At 36.6% G+C, this 15,969-nt stretch overlaps 2 protein-coding genes across 10 annotated transcripts; both read right to left on the bottom strand.

The window, feature by feature from the left end:
* Positions 1-374: 374 nt before the first annotated feature.
* LOC113697393 (uncharacterized) lies at positions 375-10,699 on the bottom strand. Of its 8 annotated transcripts, none has more exons than XM_072054802.1 (18): positions 10,280-10,416; positions 9,802-9,870; positions 9,457-9,524; positions 8,690-8,845; positions 8,441-8,608; positions 7,088-7,238; positions 5,966-6,045; positions 4,895-5,170; positions 4,653-4,796; positions 4,480-4,521; positions 3,933-4,067; positions 3,636-3,734; positions 3,366-3,419; positions 2,634-2,838; positions 1,828-1,946; positions 1,584-1,652; positions 1,111-1,209; positions 375-1,024 (listed from the first exon to the last, which is right to left on the bottom strand). In XM_072054802.1, exons 3-18 carry the CDS (start codon positions 9,469-9,471, stop codon positions 785-787), a joined length of 2,052 nt encoding a protein of 683 aa, XP_071910903.1. In that variant the 5' UTR covers positions 9,472-9,524; positions 9,802-9,870; positions 10,280-10,416; the 3' UTR covers positions 375-784. The 8 variants fall into 8 exon arrangements, with proteins under 8 accessions (XP_071910903.1, XP_071910905.1, XP_071910899.1 ...); XM_072054804.1 differs by having other exon boundaries at positions 8,776-8,845; XM_072054798.1 differs by lacking the exon at positions 9,802-9,870 and having other exon boundaries at positions 10,280-10,698.
* Positions 10,700-12,332: 1,633 nt separating this feature from the next.
* LOC113695170 (probable glycosyltransferase At5g20260) lies at positions 12,333-14,861 on the bottom strand. Of its 2 annotated transcripts, none has more exons than XM_027214169.2 (4): positions 14,336-14,861; positions 14,048-14,196; positions 13,541-13,895; positions 12,333-12,999 (listed from the first exon to the last, which is right to left on the bottom strand). In XM_027214169.2, the coding sequence occupies exons 1-4, from the start codon at positions 14,564-14,566 to the stop codon at positions 12,337-12,339; spliced, it is 1,398 nt and encodes a 465-aa protein (XP_027069970.2). In that variant the 5' UTR covers positions 14,567-14,861; the 3' UTR covers positions 12,333-12,336. The 2 variants fall into 2 exon arrangements, with proteins under 2 accessions (XP_027069970.2, XP_071910898.1); XM_072054797.1 differs by having other exon boundaries at positions 14,345-14,861.
* Between the last annotated feature and the right edge of the window lie 1,108 nt (positions 14,862-15,969).

The following is a 15,969-nucleotide window of genomic DNA, read 5'->3' as shown; positions in this document are numbered from 1 at the left end:
TTACATGGACAAATTAGCGACGAATTCAGAAAAGATGAATTGGGAGACCAAAGATATTCGTTGGTAAAGAATTTCCCCAAGAAAATCAACGACATCCCAATAACGTTGGGTGATGAAGACGTCAACTGCCTGCAGCGACATACATTAGAATAACAGATAATCACACAGATTCACCTGCCTCATCTTGTCGCTCTTGCAGATGTAATCACCGAAGAAACATGATAAAAGCGAAGAAAAAGCACGCAACTTGTTCACTTCAAATGAATACTTCCATTTTCGTAATACACAAGCATACCTTGTTCAATAGTGAGAACCAGGCCATTATTTGTCTGCAGAAAACGAATTAGAGAAACCAAAGTCTGAATCAAACGACAGAATCAAAAGACAAGAATTGTTTTCCTTGATACATCGGTAATGCACAGCTAATTTCAACAGCGCAGTTGGAACATTTGACTACTTAACAACATTGCTTTACAACAGAACCACTTTTTGTGATTGTGACAAAAGGGCATGAAATCTTGATTCTGTCATCAGAAAATAACCTTCTATCTGTTGAAGCTAGAAGCTAGCTAACTCCTGTCCTCAAGACTATGATACATTGCCCGCAACAAATTTTAAACCAGAGAACGAAAAAAAGAAAAAAACAGTTTTTTTTTTTCTGAAGCAGATTACATCACAGCTAATTATGAGAGAAGAAAAACCAATTGAAAGAGGGGAAAAATCTAATTTTACAGTGGGACTATAAAGAGCATCAAAATTGGCAGAGACCTATTAGGGATGATATTTAAGATCTCTTCACAACAGCACTGGCAAAATGTGGATGATGACTGAATTCAAAGTAAACCTTAAGCGACGGGTCAAGAGTTCCCAAGTGGCGAACAAGATTTAGGGCGACAACATTATGTTCTGCCACCTGCTCTATCATGCGGAGTTCATTCAGTTTTTCTGGATCATTTGAATAACTGGTCCTCAGTTCCTTTGCAGTTCTTTGAGCATCCTTGAAACAATTGTACGTAGACGATGTCTGCCCAAAAAAGAGACTAATCATGATTCGCAAAACATAATTCTAAAAGGAATTCACCAAAATACAAGTGCCATTAGAATACTCACAGATAATCTAGCATGGTTTATAGTTTCTTTGAATGAGACGTAGGAAACGCCATCTGGAATGCAAGCTTTCTGCAAGAGCTCAAAATGCTGAAGAAATCTCTGAGAAAAATGAAATTTGATAAGAAAAAAGGCTTCATCTGTAAAGGAAATTCCTACGCTGAATGGAGAAAAACATGGGAAAAAAATTAATGGACAATAACTACATCAGCAGAAAGATGCATTCATATACAGGTCTTTCAACAGGATATACAGGTTCTTTCATAGTCCATTTCAGCATCTAATCTCTTGGTCAAGCATATTCAATCTTTAAAGTCCAATCACTAACAAAAGATTGTAAAATAAACTTGATTAAGAAAAACGCTAAAGATATGCCTATCAGATTATTCCTCCTCCTCCAGAAAAATTAATTGTTTGATAAATTTAATAAATTCCATGTTCAAACTCAAAATGATGCTCACTGTTGAAATGCATACCTCATGCTCACTGTTGAAAGGACCCACACTTTGGAAGGCATTGAATTCATTCCTCAGAGCTGCAAGCATCTGAAATAGCTTGATGGTTATCAGAAGTTAACAGATAATAAAATGAATCACTCTAAATTAAATACACTCCAGTAAACAAGAAGTGGAATAAATGATAGAGCCAAGCATTGACTGATGCAGGAAGAATTTATTCAACTCTTAAATAACCAAAGTTGATGGATTATGAAGCTCATACCATCACAAGACCTTCAGCAAGACATATCTGGCACTGAAGCAGTGAAACAGCGGGTGGAATCTGGTGGTCCTTGGCCCCATCCTTCACGGAATCTCTTTTCTTCTTTCCTTTCCGCCTACCTGATCAGTAATGAATAGTGTTATAATATTCTTAAAAAATTCATCATCCATTATCAAATGTAAATCACTCAAAAACCGCATAGGCAGAAGATGTGCAGAAACAATTGATAACCCAATACAAGGGTGGGGGTTGGGGGGAAAGAAAGAATGCAAGTTGATTGACAAGATTGACAACTACAACCTTTTCCTATATGGTAATTGATTCCCTCAGAAAACATGACATTGAATGATCAGTATGTCAAAATTATTTCCATTCTATGTTTTTTCACTGCAGATCAATTATGCAGCAATGAACACGTTAGAATTGAAAAGTTTATTATGCACCTGGAAATGCATCTTTGAAGCCAGATAATTCATAGCAAGGCCAGAGGCAAAAGTTAAACAAAGTAGACTAGTATGTTGCTGATAGAACTCCTCTAGTAGTAAATCTTACACTTCAGAATTTTAAACTCAGCAAATGGTTTACCAGACGTGCATTAGCTAAGACTAATCTAAATCGGTCCAATTTAGGTGTTTTGGTCACAAATTACTAAAGAGAAGTCTCACAGTATGACTTTTGTGTTCCTAAGAGGGAAGAATCATCCATGTCAGTAGCAGCAAGCACTGATGCATATTGAACTAGCAAATTTCATTTTAGCTTCTTATGCTCTTAAATAGTTAACAAAGAGGTAAAACCAGCATACTCACTATTTTCATTGCTTCTCATCATTTTGATGTGTGTCCTTTCTGCAAGCTTGATCAGAATAACATATATGTACCAGTATACCATGCAGTAGTCACATGGTGAATACAACTCCAATTCGAAGCCCAAGGTGAGGAAGCGAGTAGCTATCCAGTAGGTTTGCTCCTCCACCCAAATGAGGATGTAACTGCAAATATTCATGCCCACATCCTAGAATAAAGACAAATAACTAGTAGATTAAACAAAAACCATTCACATTGTACAGTGTAACAAGAATTTTTACATTTCACTGTTTACACTACTAAAATTTTATGGCTTCAAAATCATTCATTCAACAACAGTTTCTAGGGAGAGGCTAGGAAAGAATGATTGGCCACTAGTTTGTACAAAATTTAACAGGAAAAGTGTATTATTAATAATCCAGTCTGAGATCTATGCTAGTTGAGAGAGCTCACAATGCCAGTGAAAAAAGGTTTTTTTTTTCCCTACAATAGAACTTGACCCACAATTTATTTTGTAACTCCAAGTTGCATAGATGCTGTCATAATAAGGAAAAAAGATGGAATTCCGTCTTCATGTATTTCTTTCTCAAGGGATATGTCGAATTTAAGTTTGAAATCCTTTGATTCATTAACTATCAATTTGAAGATTTAGCATCGTTAACAACGTATTAACAATCACATGAGGCAAAACACAGTTTGGCTTTAAAACACAATGACGAGGCATGAAGGTTTTACCTCATTAGAAGTGTTTGATATGTCCCCATACTCCTTTCTGAAAGCCAGTTCTAGCTATTAAACCAATTAAAGCAAACAAATGCATCAATTAAATGTCACAATGCTATGTAACATAAACTGGCTTGGTCTATAAAGTAAATATTCAGTCCACCTATACACAAGTTCAAGTTAAGCATTGCACCCAAAGTGAGATCAAGTGGACTTAATAACAGTGTTTTATTTTAGTAAAAATGAGATTATAAGAGAATAGACTCATTTAGGGAATGGCACCTGTGCATGGACAATTCGCCACTCTTGTAATATTTTGCCGAGCTTACGTCTTTGCCATGCGGAGTTGGTACACAGAATTCTAAGCAAGTTGGTTAGCAACTGCATTACATACCAAATAACTTTTGTAACAAGTAATCAAACCAAAACCCAAAGCCAAAAAAAAGACCAGATAATCATTAACCATCACACGATATTAAAGTTCTTCATCACACTTTTAGTATGAAACTGTAAATAAAGGAATAACATTAAAAAAAGAAAGACTAATTGGACAGGGACAAAGAGTTTTCAGAACTAGACCTGCCCAAGTTGTACAATGGTTTCATTCTTTTGTAAGTCATGGTTCTTCACCGTATCAGGTAATAAAGAAGCTTTACAAATCATGGCAAACACAGGATCACGTCCATAGAGTTTTCCTTCTTGAACAAGCAAAAGCTGCTCAGTAGAATTTAGCATTGCATCAGATTTTATCGCATTTAAAGAAATTAATTCAATATTATAAGACAATAAAGAGAAAACAGACTGCAGGAACCAATATGATCTGTAAACCATCACGTCCTCCCAACCCCACTTCTCCAGCCAAAAATAAGTAACAAAAAGAAAATGGAGGGTTAAAGAAATGACAATCTACAACTTGAAGGAAACCTTAGCTTGCTGAAGGTCGTTGCTCAACCAAAAATCTTTTCCAGTTTAAGCATTGTGTGTATCCAAGTACTTGAACATGAGCAAATTTGCATAAAAGTCAAAACTCAAAACTGATATGTACACTTGCCAGCATTATAACATTTAAGCACTCATGCAAAGATGCCAGTACAATAATGTATCAGGAGGCAACTCTGTAAATAACCTGAGAAGGCAGTTTATAGCAGTCTCCACAGATTGAAATGTACTATTAGCAACAGAAACTTGAGTCAGAGAAAAAAGTTAGGTTGACAAAAGGATGAAGCATAACATATCACATCCACTAGCACAATTAATGCTAATATAAGTAAAAAAAAAAAAATACCACTGGAAGCCAACCTGGAGATAAGCTCTAGCAACCAAATCAGGATGAAGCTTTTGAAACCCAACAACAAAGCGCAAAACCACTTCAAGCACAGGGTCCAAGGTGTAGGAACAAATAACTTCAAGATCATGTAGAAGCTTCTTAAAATAATCGACAGCCTAGTAGAAAAGCCATAAAAAATTCAATTTAAATGAGCAAAACTATCAAGCATCACAAGATAAAACACAAACCTCAAATCCTAAGATTTGAAACTCACCTTTCTCCAGCTTAGTAGTTTAATGGCACGAGGAGGAGTAGGTGCTGATAATCTACTGTTCAAGGAAGAATCAAACCCAATAGGTTGACAACCAGAAGCAGTTGTTTCGTCGTCAGTTGCATCTTTGACAGTTCTGCATATACTCTTACACTTCAGGAATTCTTCTAGTTTAAGCATAGAATCTAGCTCTGACAAGCAGGAAGTGATATGTTTCCTTGCCAACTCCAAACCTTTGCCTTGTGGCCGCCTCATACATGTCAGGACATGATAGAAGTGCTGGATACAAAGAAAATACAATTTATACTCGGAAATGAATACCAGGGCAACATTATAAAACAATCTATGACAGAGCACCCACAAACCAACCCACTGACTCCTAAAAACACAGAGATCAAGAAATCTGACCCCTTATTTCTCATTCTTCCATCGGCAAAATTGACCCCTCAGAACCATATGGGTGTAAGTAGTAAAATTATGCTCCTCACATGAAGTTCCTTACTGAAGTACAAGTCTCTCTTATGACTTAAATGTGCAACTCAATGGTTCTTTTGACGAATGTTAGATGCACTGATGATCTAATTTCCTCTTTAAATCAAACAATAAAGAGTAATACGAAAAAAAAAATTCTAACTAGTTCAGAAAAAATCAAAGCCAACTATAATTTCAGTGGGAGATGTCTACTTGCTGTGGCAATAACATCCATGTGTTGATCTATCTTTTACTTCCAGAAGTGAAAGGGTTACTCCTCAACAGCCCTAAAGTCGTTTTGATGGACATACTTAGTCTGTCTTAGCAAAATATACGTCACAAAAAAGATCTACAGTCTTGTCAACTTTCTAGATGATAAACCATACTCTTACATGACAAACACAAGTGATCAGAACCAGGAAACAACCCGGGTGATCTCATTTTGTCTCCCATTGCCTAATATGCACAGCATCTTCTCTGTGATTACAAGGATATAAAATGGAAACGTCAACAAACCCTAATCACCTCAGCAAGTTCAAGTTTGCTACCAGCATAATCAAATCAAGAACAAAAATCATATGAATAGGAAACACAGGAAGAGACCTTACGAAAACGTAAGCGGCACAATACAGCTTTGCACAATCCTCCTTCAAGATCAGCATTAGTCTGTAATGGTTCTATATCTGCAAAGCAGTACCCAATCAAAGTGTTACTGAATATGAAATTCCTCATCTTCAGGCAATGTGGAATGGAAATAGGCGCATACACCACATAGTGGAAGAAAAAGAAGCAGAGAGGCAAATAAACATTAGACATAAAATAGATTTCCAATAGCAAAGATCAAATTAATCACCCATCCCATGATAACTTTTTTCGGCTCCATAACACAGTATCTACCTTGGGATGGAAGGTTCTCAATTACAGGTGATTCACACCAAAAAGTACCAATAACCAGATAAAAAAATGCATTTACTAGCTCATTAAGATCAGTAAGAAAAAATGGGTTTCATTTTCGAATTTCAGATGGACAACAAACTGCAGATCTCCTCCAAAACCACTCAAGGATATTCCTTTTCTTGAATTCATATTCAAATCTGAAGTCATCAGTGTGGAACTCTCAATAAATTTCAACAAAAGACTTGTGGAATCTTGGTACTTTCATGATCATTCATGTTCAATCCCCCCACCCCCGAACTTCACACACACACGCGTGCACATGTATATACACATCAATCTGAATACAACCAATCTGAAGCACCAGGATTTTAAAAGGTCCATTGTCCAGAATCAGTATTCAGAAGTGTTAAGTAATAATAATTAAATACATGTCTTCTCTTCCATCACCCAGCATTTAACCAGTCCTTAGGGCAATCGACTTTTGAAAAGACCTGAATTATCAAAAGAATAATCTGCAGCTGCACTCGTCAGAGATGCCCAGCCAAAACCAAATCTGAGTAATGCACTTTAATATAAGGCCACAGCAGATCAAGTGAATAGCATAATGTCAAAGCTATTTGTGATTACATTCAGTCAAAGCCACAGTAGAGAATGGCACTTGAAACACAGCTATTTAACAAGCTGAATTAAGGAGGAAATAAATAACTTTTTCCAACGAATTATACCAATAAATACCAGAGAGCAGAAACCACAAAGTCCTTTTGAAAACCTAATCAAGGCTTACATAAGAAACAGAAATAATGAAACCCACTAATTCTAGTTATGTACCTTCTAGAACTCTTCTTTTCGTGGATGGAGCTTTAGAAGCCCGCAGTTGGCGAGAAATTGTCTCGTCTACAGCATGTAGAATGGACAAACATTTTTCATCTCCTTCACCCTTCAAAGGAAGACCATATGTCATAGTAAAAAGATCTTCTTCCTGTCAATAAGGGGGAATAAAAAAAGGGACAGAGATCATAATTCTGATTAAGCATATCTATCAACAACATTTGCATATGTCAAAATAGATTTGGAGGTTGCAGGCTCTAAAACGTTTTAAAGTACAAAATGCACCAATTATAAGAACTGCTGAGTATGCTTACTCTCCACCTAAGATGCAATTTCACCAAGAAATTACTCTCTCCAAGGTCAAACAATAATGCAAATCTATAAGAAATTTTGAGTCATACACATCTGATGCCTCAAACAGTAGTTTTGAGGTATTTAATAGTTACAGAGACATCAATTCAGTACTCTAGTGGATTTGAAAAGCAGTTGTAACTCTATATAGATAGGTGACTCAAATTGTATATCAGCTTGCACCCTCAAGACACCACTCTGAAGATTTCAATTAGAAAAGGAATAGGTTTAGGAAATTTCTTATCTAAGAACATCAATCAAGTTGGGAAATGTCTAAAGCATCTCACTTAAAGTTGGATTCCTAATCAAAAGACATACGGCATATGAGAAACAGAAAGGACACCAGAGCAAAAGTATATATTTGAAAGTTCATTTCCAGGAAGCAGACCAAGTCTTTCCTCCTTTTTATCACATCAGGGATATTTTTTAGTTTCAAATTTCTGAAAGGTAATCCTTCACAAATAATTCTACTCTCGCATGTTTTTTCAATATGATATTTTGTCTTTGCCCTGGTTTGATAGGAAACAGAAATTTGGAAGGATGAATTCCCCACTAAAATCAACACTTGCAATGTTTTTGAGAAATATGCAAAGCAAGGTAGAAGAAGAAAGCCATAATTTACAAAAGTACAATCTGCTAGGTTAGCTGCTTATTATTCTTAGAAAATGAAATAAAAAATGATAAGGTTGAGGCTAAGAATCCATCTTAGTAAAATGAAATCAAGAATTTTATTTTCTGAAATATACCCTTGAGTCATCAGTCTTTTCCAGACACCCAAGCATATTGCGAATGAGGCACTTGTCAGCATATGAAAGTAAACAGTCAATGTAAAAAATCTATGCAGACGAAAGGATAAAAACACACTTAGAAAGATTAGTACGAGTGATTCTAGTTTCTGCAAGATTAAATAGAAACAGATAGGGTGAACGTGATAAAATGGAAATTTTTATATCAATTTCTTAATTTGCACGAAGGAGTGAAAGAGTTGTTGGAGTACTTTACTTCATTTGTCCGAGCATCTGAAACTGCTGAAACAACAGCATTGCAAGTCACTCGTACGACCATGCAATAAGAATGTAGTAAAGCATGCGAAGATATTCTATCAGGTCTCAAAAGGTAGATACAAGAGAAAACAGTTTGTGCAAGTGAATGACCCTTATGCCATGTCGCCTGCATTGGAAGATGATAGATTTATCAGAAAAGACATAATTTCTCCCTAAGTGAACAATGGGAAAAAAAATACATACTAACCTCACAGGCAAGAAGATGATCCATGATGTCAATAGTACATTGAATATCAATTGTGCTGTTAAAACTCAAAGGAACAGGAGCAGCACCTTTCTCAATGGCTTCATCGACAGAACAATAAGTAGAAACGATGCCTGAATCCATCTTTGGGTCCATAATCTGATAAATATAGATTCAATATATTAGTAAAACTTCACATAAATTCAGTAAATCAGTAAAACTTCCACATTAGTAAGAGAAACCATAAAACTCATTCACCGTGCTTATATCCATGCCAAAAAAGATAAGGTAAACTAAAAGCAACTAGAGGAAAACTTCTAGCTTGCATCAATTGAACATAAGCACAATGCAGATAGTCAGTGCCCTGCAATCACACTTAAGCAGTTCAGCACAGCCCCTAAAGGACATCCACGTAAATTTTTTATCAAGCTTATACAAAACAGAATATTAAAATTGTCTTAACAAGATTATTGAAATGTAAAATACGTCTACCTAGCTAATAAAGCTCTTCTGATGCCAAAAGGAAGTAAAAATAGTCCCCATGGGTAACGCAACCGTGAATTGAACCAACACTAAATGCATATTGACTCAAAGAATGATAGGCACGCTCTACTTAAGCATATGCACCGTATATTTTCTGGAAAACATGACCCATCAACACAAATTACCCTCGCACCCTTTTGCATATCAAGATAAAACAGCATAAAGTTTGCTGATATGAAACCATAAATTGAAAATGAAGCTTTGTGACAAAGACAGTGGAGCATTACCTCCAAGGCTGACATGGCTGCAAAAAGATTAAAATTTTCTCCATGTATTAGCTCCCCATCATGAAGATCTGAGAAGCATGACAACATTATGACCAAGTAAGAATGATTGCCTACCGTCAGCCTAGCAATCTATTCTTTTCTGTCATTTTCAAATGTGTAATACAGCCTAGAGACAAGGTCAGAGTGAGGTTGTGAAGTACAAAATGTAGCATGATAAACAAACAAAATGAGAACCACGCAGTTAAATGTAAAATATGTAATCAAATCTACCCTGCTCTTCCCTCAACTAAGTCGATAATAGCAGTATAATATTCTAGTAGAAATGAAAGACTAACAAACAATTACCACCATGCTAATCGAGTAAACAACCCCTGAAACTTGTTCCAGCAAAAGAGGGAAGAAACGCCATAAAGCCTGTAACTTTCCAGACAGCAGTACATTACAATGCATAAAAATTTCATCTTTATTGTAAAATATTGTCAGTCCTATCTCATCATACATTCAAGAAAGAGGCAGCAAGTATAAAGCAAAAATCAGACAAGGAAAGGGTTAGCTATTGCAAAAGAACAAACAAGTTTATCCATCAAGCAAAGCTTCTCAAGTCAGTGTTTTTCACTCATTTTATAAACTCTTAGCTTTAATTCACAAGAAAAACCAGAACAGCGAAATTATAAAGAAAAATACACTACAATTAACCTATTGAAACTTGTAAAATTGTTAACTTTCCGGCGTCAATAATGCTTCACAGACATTTTTAAAAAGTGGAAAAAAATTAAAAGAAAGCTAAATTAGTCATCTATTCAGGGTGTGGGGGGAGTAGGACCTTGGGAGGCGAGTTGGAGAAGAGGAGAAACGTCAGCCCAAACAGTCTGATCACCAGACGGAATCGAAGGGTTTGACGGTACTTGGGCGTCAATATTATCAGCAAATTTCTCGATTCCGTCAGTCATCTCTGCCGCCATTTCTTTCAGTTCCGAAGTGTTCTTTCTTGAACTTTCCCGTTTCTACTCCTCACACGCCAATGCGTATTTTGGGGTGGGCAGCTGATTCCGATTCCAATACAAGTGATTAGATTCTGCTGTATGATCGTACCATTCACGCTGCGTGGGAAGAAGACTGCAATAAGCAGACGACCACTGCCACGACGAAACCGTCGCAAACAGGCGGAGGTATATGGGTTTTGGGTGTGGGCGGTTGCCGCTTGGGTTCAGAAAGGGAGCGGGTCGAATCTAAAATGTGATCCTTTTCCTTCTTTTTCTTGCAGGACTCTACAACCAAAAATAAAAAATAAAATGATTAATTTTTCCTACCCCGTCAATTTTGAATAAATGACAATTATGAAAAATTTGAACTTAAAATATAACTTTTACACATTTTTCATGAATATAGCGGTAATAGTTGTCAGCATATATTAAAAGGAGAAATTAAGATATTTTAGTAGTTTGGTGGGTGCGGGGGTGTATGTAGGGGTGTATTCAAGTCACATTAAGTATAGCATTGAACTCAATAGTATGTTTGGATTACACATTATTTCCATCTTATTTACGTACACTAACTTGCTTGCATCATCAATATATTTTTTAATTATTTTTTTATCTCACATACATCACATCAAAAAAATACTACAATATTTTTTCACAAAATTATCTCAAATAATTTACCAAAGATACTTGAACTTGAACTTGAAATCAAACTCAAGTACAAACGAGTATTCGAAACGAATCTCAACTCAACAAAGTAGTGGCTCAACTCGAGTTTAACTCGAAATCCCATCCAAGCCTAAAAGAGTTAGAGTAATGGGTGTTGAGCTCGACCTCGAAAGCTCGAACTCTCAAACTTGAATTTCATATTTTAAATTTTCATTATTTTAAAGATCTTGAATTTATGAACTTACCTTTTTGTCATCACAAATCTATTAAGTAAACTAAGTTTTACGTAAATTTGATAAAATATAAACCCAAATTAGTAATTTTATAATTGATAAAAATATAACTTGTTATATATGCATGCTACTCTCATTGAACACTTGCATAATATATTTAATGCTCAAATTCGACTCACCAGCTTAATTGAGCAGTTCAAGCTCGAGCTTGAATTCAGTCAAATCGAGTTCAAACCAACCTTTTGATCAAATTACTCGCGAGCTACTTGTGAGCCGCTTAACTCTCCATCACCCTAAGCATGTGTACACAAACACATATGATATATATATATGTATGTAGGTATGTATGTGTAAGTTAGGAAAGTACAAGTTGACACCTGTACATTAAACCAAAATTAATTTAGTTGATACTAGGAGTTTGTCAGCACGTAGAGAAACACTTCTACAAGTGCAGTTACATGCATCAAATTATAGGTAATCATAAGATTTGAATATTTCCTAAATTTAAAATGAAACACGTAATGTCAATGCATGAAAAAAAAGAGTATTGATTTGTTTCTTGTTTTCATGCTCGTTGCTCAGTGCTCAGTATTTAGCATTACTTATATATGTAGTGTGACATAGTAGAAAAATAAAATAATTATAATTATAGGGTACTTATAACTAATTTGTTTGATCAGCCTGCTAGAAGTTTTTCTATTCGACCGAAACTTATAGAAAACCAAGATTAAAATCACATTTGAACCCCCTTAAATCAAAGTTTAGATAAAATTTAATGCCTCATTTTGAGGAGCACTAATTGCAACTCAGAAACATTTTGGACATAAAATTTACTTCTTCTGCGAGGTTGGAGTTCAGACAGATTTCCATTACTTTCAAAAGTTACCATTCTATGTTGTCAAAAATTGGCAATTGAAGCAATAATTGTAGTTTGCCTTCAAAAAAATACCAAAGAGAAACCTAGAAAAAGTTTTCAAAAAGAATAACCAAGACAGTGATCAAGTAGGCAGCCTCAGATTCAGTCTTCTTAACCACACGGAGTGCAGCACCATATGAATTACATCAAAGGGCCGAGCCGGCCTATTCAGCCTAAAGTGCCTTTGCAGCCTCCTCACTCTTTTTTGCATTCTTACATACCTAGTCTCGGAAATTCCTAGCAAAATTTCCTTCATATCTGGGATCTTATCAACTGGAATGCTGACAGAAAACTCATTCCAGTTTAGAACATCACTGAATGGTAAAAAATAATGGTCAGAAATTATAACTGGAACACATCCTGCGTATATGGCTTCAACCACCCTAGCACTGGCCACTTCATATCCACTTGGGCACAGGCAAAACTTGCTTTGAGCCATTAGCTGAGTGTAATTTTGACCCTCTGGGAGGTATTGATGGACTCTTATGTCGTTATCCTTGTCTTTCCAGTGCTCAAACAACATCTCCCTTATGTAGCCATGGACTCCTCCAGCAAAGAAGGCAAGGATGGGGCGCATTTTTGGGACTAGGCCTTTGTCTGGGATGGCTAGAGTTTCAGCTGGTCCATATACCTCTGGCAGTGATACATCTCTCCCAGGATGGAACCCTTCGGAGGTATTGGCATTGCAAAGAACTCTGATGAAGTTCTTGAAGAGTCGAGGGTTGGCATCTGAAATATCTGGTGCCTGATTGAGTAACAGTTTTAGTTTTTAGAGCATTGAAAAAAAACACACAATACAAGAAGTCAAAATTTCAAGAAGAGTATTTTTGAAATATAGTCGAAAATACCATGCTACCGTATTAGCCTTTTGGATTTCAAGATTGTTACTCTGTCAAAGGGTGTGAGCATAAGATGAGCTTAATTAGTGAAGCAGATCCTTGCAATTTACTTGTCCGTACATAGTCTATAGAGTACATAGGAGAATGTGTGCAACTTTTCAGTTATGACTTGTGAGTTGTGGCGTTCACCACAATGACAAAATAAGTGATTACTAGGTTCAGTTGGATGGTTTTTGAGATGGCTTTAAAGGAATATCCAGATTAAGCTGCTCGCTATTTCGACCCCCCAAAAAAAAGAAACCGTAAGCGAATCCCAAATTAAACTTTAAAGAGGAGAGACCACGGATAGCTACATGATTAACATCTTTATGAAGCAGAAATCCTCATAGTTAATTTTTGGTCAAGATAAGAAAAAGAAACCAAAGAAAGGAGGATAAAGATTTATACCCAGTCATGACATGAAACCATGAAATGATCAGCTCCATTGCTTCTATTCCAATATGGATACTTGTTTGCTATGACACCTATATAGTCTTCAACCAACCTTTGCAGCTGTTCCCGAGAATAGTTAGTGACGGGCATGTAAACATAATTAACAATGTTAGCTACGCTAATGGGGATAAAGAATGCATGCGCTTCATCAGGATGGGGAGCCGTCAAAGGGTTCATTCCAATCTCCATTTCCGCTATGAATTGACCTTCTATTGCATAAATATCTTTCAGGGGCCCCTTGTGTACCAAGGGATGCTCTCCTTCTCTGTAAGTCCACACCTTAAATCTCTTGAGCATTTCTATGTGGCTCCTGCAGGTTAAAAGGCCATTTTTTTTTTTTTTTTTTACATTTTACGTGAGAAAATGTATGATCCATTAATTAAGTACAGGTATGCTTATCAGCATGGACCAGCATGAATTGATGCCATTTGAATAACTGGCAAGAGTATGCCGAAACTTAACTGGTGGAAAGCGTATGGACTTCGGTAAACGGATCCTCTTGGAAGGAAGTTCTCACTCCTGTAGGACGAGTAATTTCTCCCACGAATTGCTTGGTGGATGGTCGCCCGTGACCTGGCTAATTCTCCTTCGATATTTGCCAAACTCTTTTTCTGTAATTAGCAGGAGGACAGAAAATCACTAAGAAAAATGATTAACAACGACAACTGCTTAGTACATTGACAATCAGATGGTAGAGGTCATGCGATATTAACTATGTTTTTATATCGATAGTATGAAAGGAGCACTAACTATTCGCACTTTGACTTTGGCTGCAACATGGTCTTCAGAATTGGCGTCGAACACAGAGCTCCAGAAAGACCCTTGTCGTGTTTTGTGGCCAAAACTTGCAGGGCTGATTGTATAAGAGGAAGCCAAGAAATTTATGTTATGATTATGGTTCCAGGGAGAGAAGAGAAGGATGATCAGAAGAATAAGAAGAGTCGAAAACAGCAAGAATGTAGAGCAGCAATAAACTGGCATTTTTCTTTCCCTCGAGGGAATTTCAATTTCTTCGAGAGGCTGGATATACGGAGAGATGGATGAAACCGCAAGCAGTGTGCTAATAACCTGAAAATGACAGACATAGAGTTTGCATAGACCAAGAAAAGAAGGCAGAACTAGTGAGCTTAATCCTCATGCAACTCTAGTGCCTCAAGAAATATATTATTGATTCTTGTCACCTTTTTTATTCGTTTTGATGCAGTAATTAAGTTTTCGCTCCGGTAAAATTTAGAACTGCTGAATGAATGAAGGATGTCACTAGTTGAGTTAATTAATTTAGAACTGTTTGTACTTCTTGTTTTGAATCTTGCAGTGAATTCATTCCTCTTTCTTTTCCTTTTTTTTTTTTTAAAAAAAAATCCCAATTCTCTTCTTCTTTTTCAAGTAGATATGGTGAGGACGTTGTGGCCAAAAGCAGAACCATAAACATCAAAACTATAGCATGACATGTGATTGGTCAAATGGTGCAAGTCCTAGCTTAGCTATGATTTTCACAGTTGCGGAAATATGCAGCATGTGGGTTGCGTGCTTTTCATTTCTATCCATGCGCAGAAGCAGGAGAAATTGGAGGCGTATCCATGCAATAAAAACCATGCATGTTAAGACCATTCTTGAAAGTCGACAAAGATCGTCCTAGAAAATTAATCAGTATTGACTTTTCATCCCCAGTCTACAGGCACTTCCCCCCGCCCCCCCCCCCCCCCCCCCCGCCCCCAAGCTTTTGGTTGTTGAATAGAGTTTCGCCACGAAGCCACTGCCAATGCGACGGCAGAGGGGATCCAATCTAACAAAAGCGCTTAAAGACTTTGATGACGCAACGTAAAGTAGCAGGGGCAATTTTCTTTTTTTGGGAAAAGATAGTTATTCCACTAATAAGGTAAGGTAGGTATGATATCTTAAAGAAAAATAGACAGAAATCACACAAACTTGCGCTCCTATTGGGTCATATCGTCAAACAAAGATTAAACAGCGCCTTAGTCGTTTGAAACTTGAAACCATCAGCATCACCCCTCATTTTTTTTTTCCTTCACTTAGGGTATTCCAGCCTTTCGATCAGGCGAATTTTCTCAAAATATATGAAGTTTTAACTCAAAAATACACAGCAAGATAATATACGAGAAGGATCACGGGATCTATTGATAATTACCATATTATAAAACCAGTCGAATTATCTGCTGTCAGCATCGCCTCTCACATGCTGCCTACATTTGTCGCGGAAAACTTGTTTTTTTATCGATCGAGTTTTCCGGCACAAAATTCTTTCGCTTGTCCCATGTTTCAGTGCGAATCAGGATCACAAAAGTTCGAGCTCACATTCATTTTTTTTTTTTTTAAGTCAATCGACTTGTTAAACAACTAGTAATTAATTCTGAGCTTTCTTC

This window comes from Coffea arabica, chromosome 6e, assembly GCF_036785885.1.
Source record: "Coffea arabica cultivar ET-39 chromosome 6e, Coffea Arabica ET-39 HiFi, whole genome shotgun sequence".
In the NCBI taxonomy this organism is placed as follows: domain Eukaryota; kingdom Viridiplantae; phylum Streptophyta; class Magnoliopsida; order Gentianales; family Rubiaceae; genus Coffea; species Coffea arabica.
This window is presented reverse-complemented; position numbering and strand designations above follow the sequence as displayed.

Coding starts and splice junctions, on each gene's coding strand:
- LOC113695170 (XM_027214169.2), bottom strand. CDS start 14,566: ATGCCAGTTTATTGCTGCTCTACATTCTTGCTGTTTTCGACTCTTCTT. Junction 14,197..14,335: donor CCAAAGTCAAAGTGCGAATA/GTTAGTGCTCCT, acceptor TGCTAATTACAG/AAAAAGAGTTTGGCAAATAT. Junction 13,000..13,540: donor TGGTTTCATGTCATGACTGG/GTATAAATCTTT, acceptor TTACTCAATCAG/GCACCAGATATTTCAGATGC.
- LOC113697393 (XM_072054798.1), bottom strand. CDS start 10,418: ATGGCGGCAGAGATGACTGACGGAATCGAGAAATTTGCTGATAATATT. Junction 9,525..10,279: donor TCTCCAACTCGCCTCCCAAG/GTCCTACTCCCC, acceptor CATGCTTCTCAG/ATCTTCATGATGGGGAGCTA. Junction 2,839..3,365: donor TATCAAACACTTCTAATGAG/GTAAAACCTTCA, acceptor TCTTTATTCTAG/GATGTGGGCATGAATATTTG.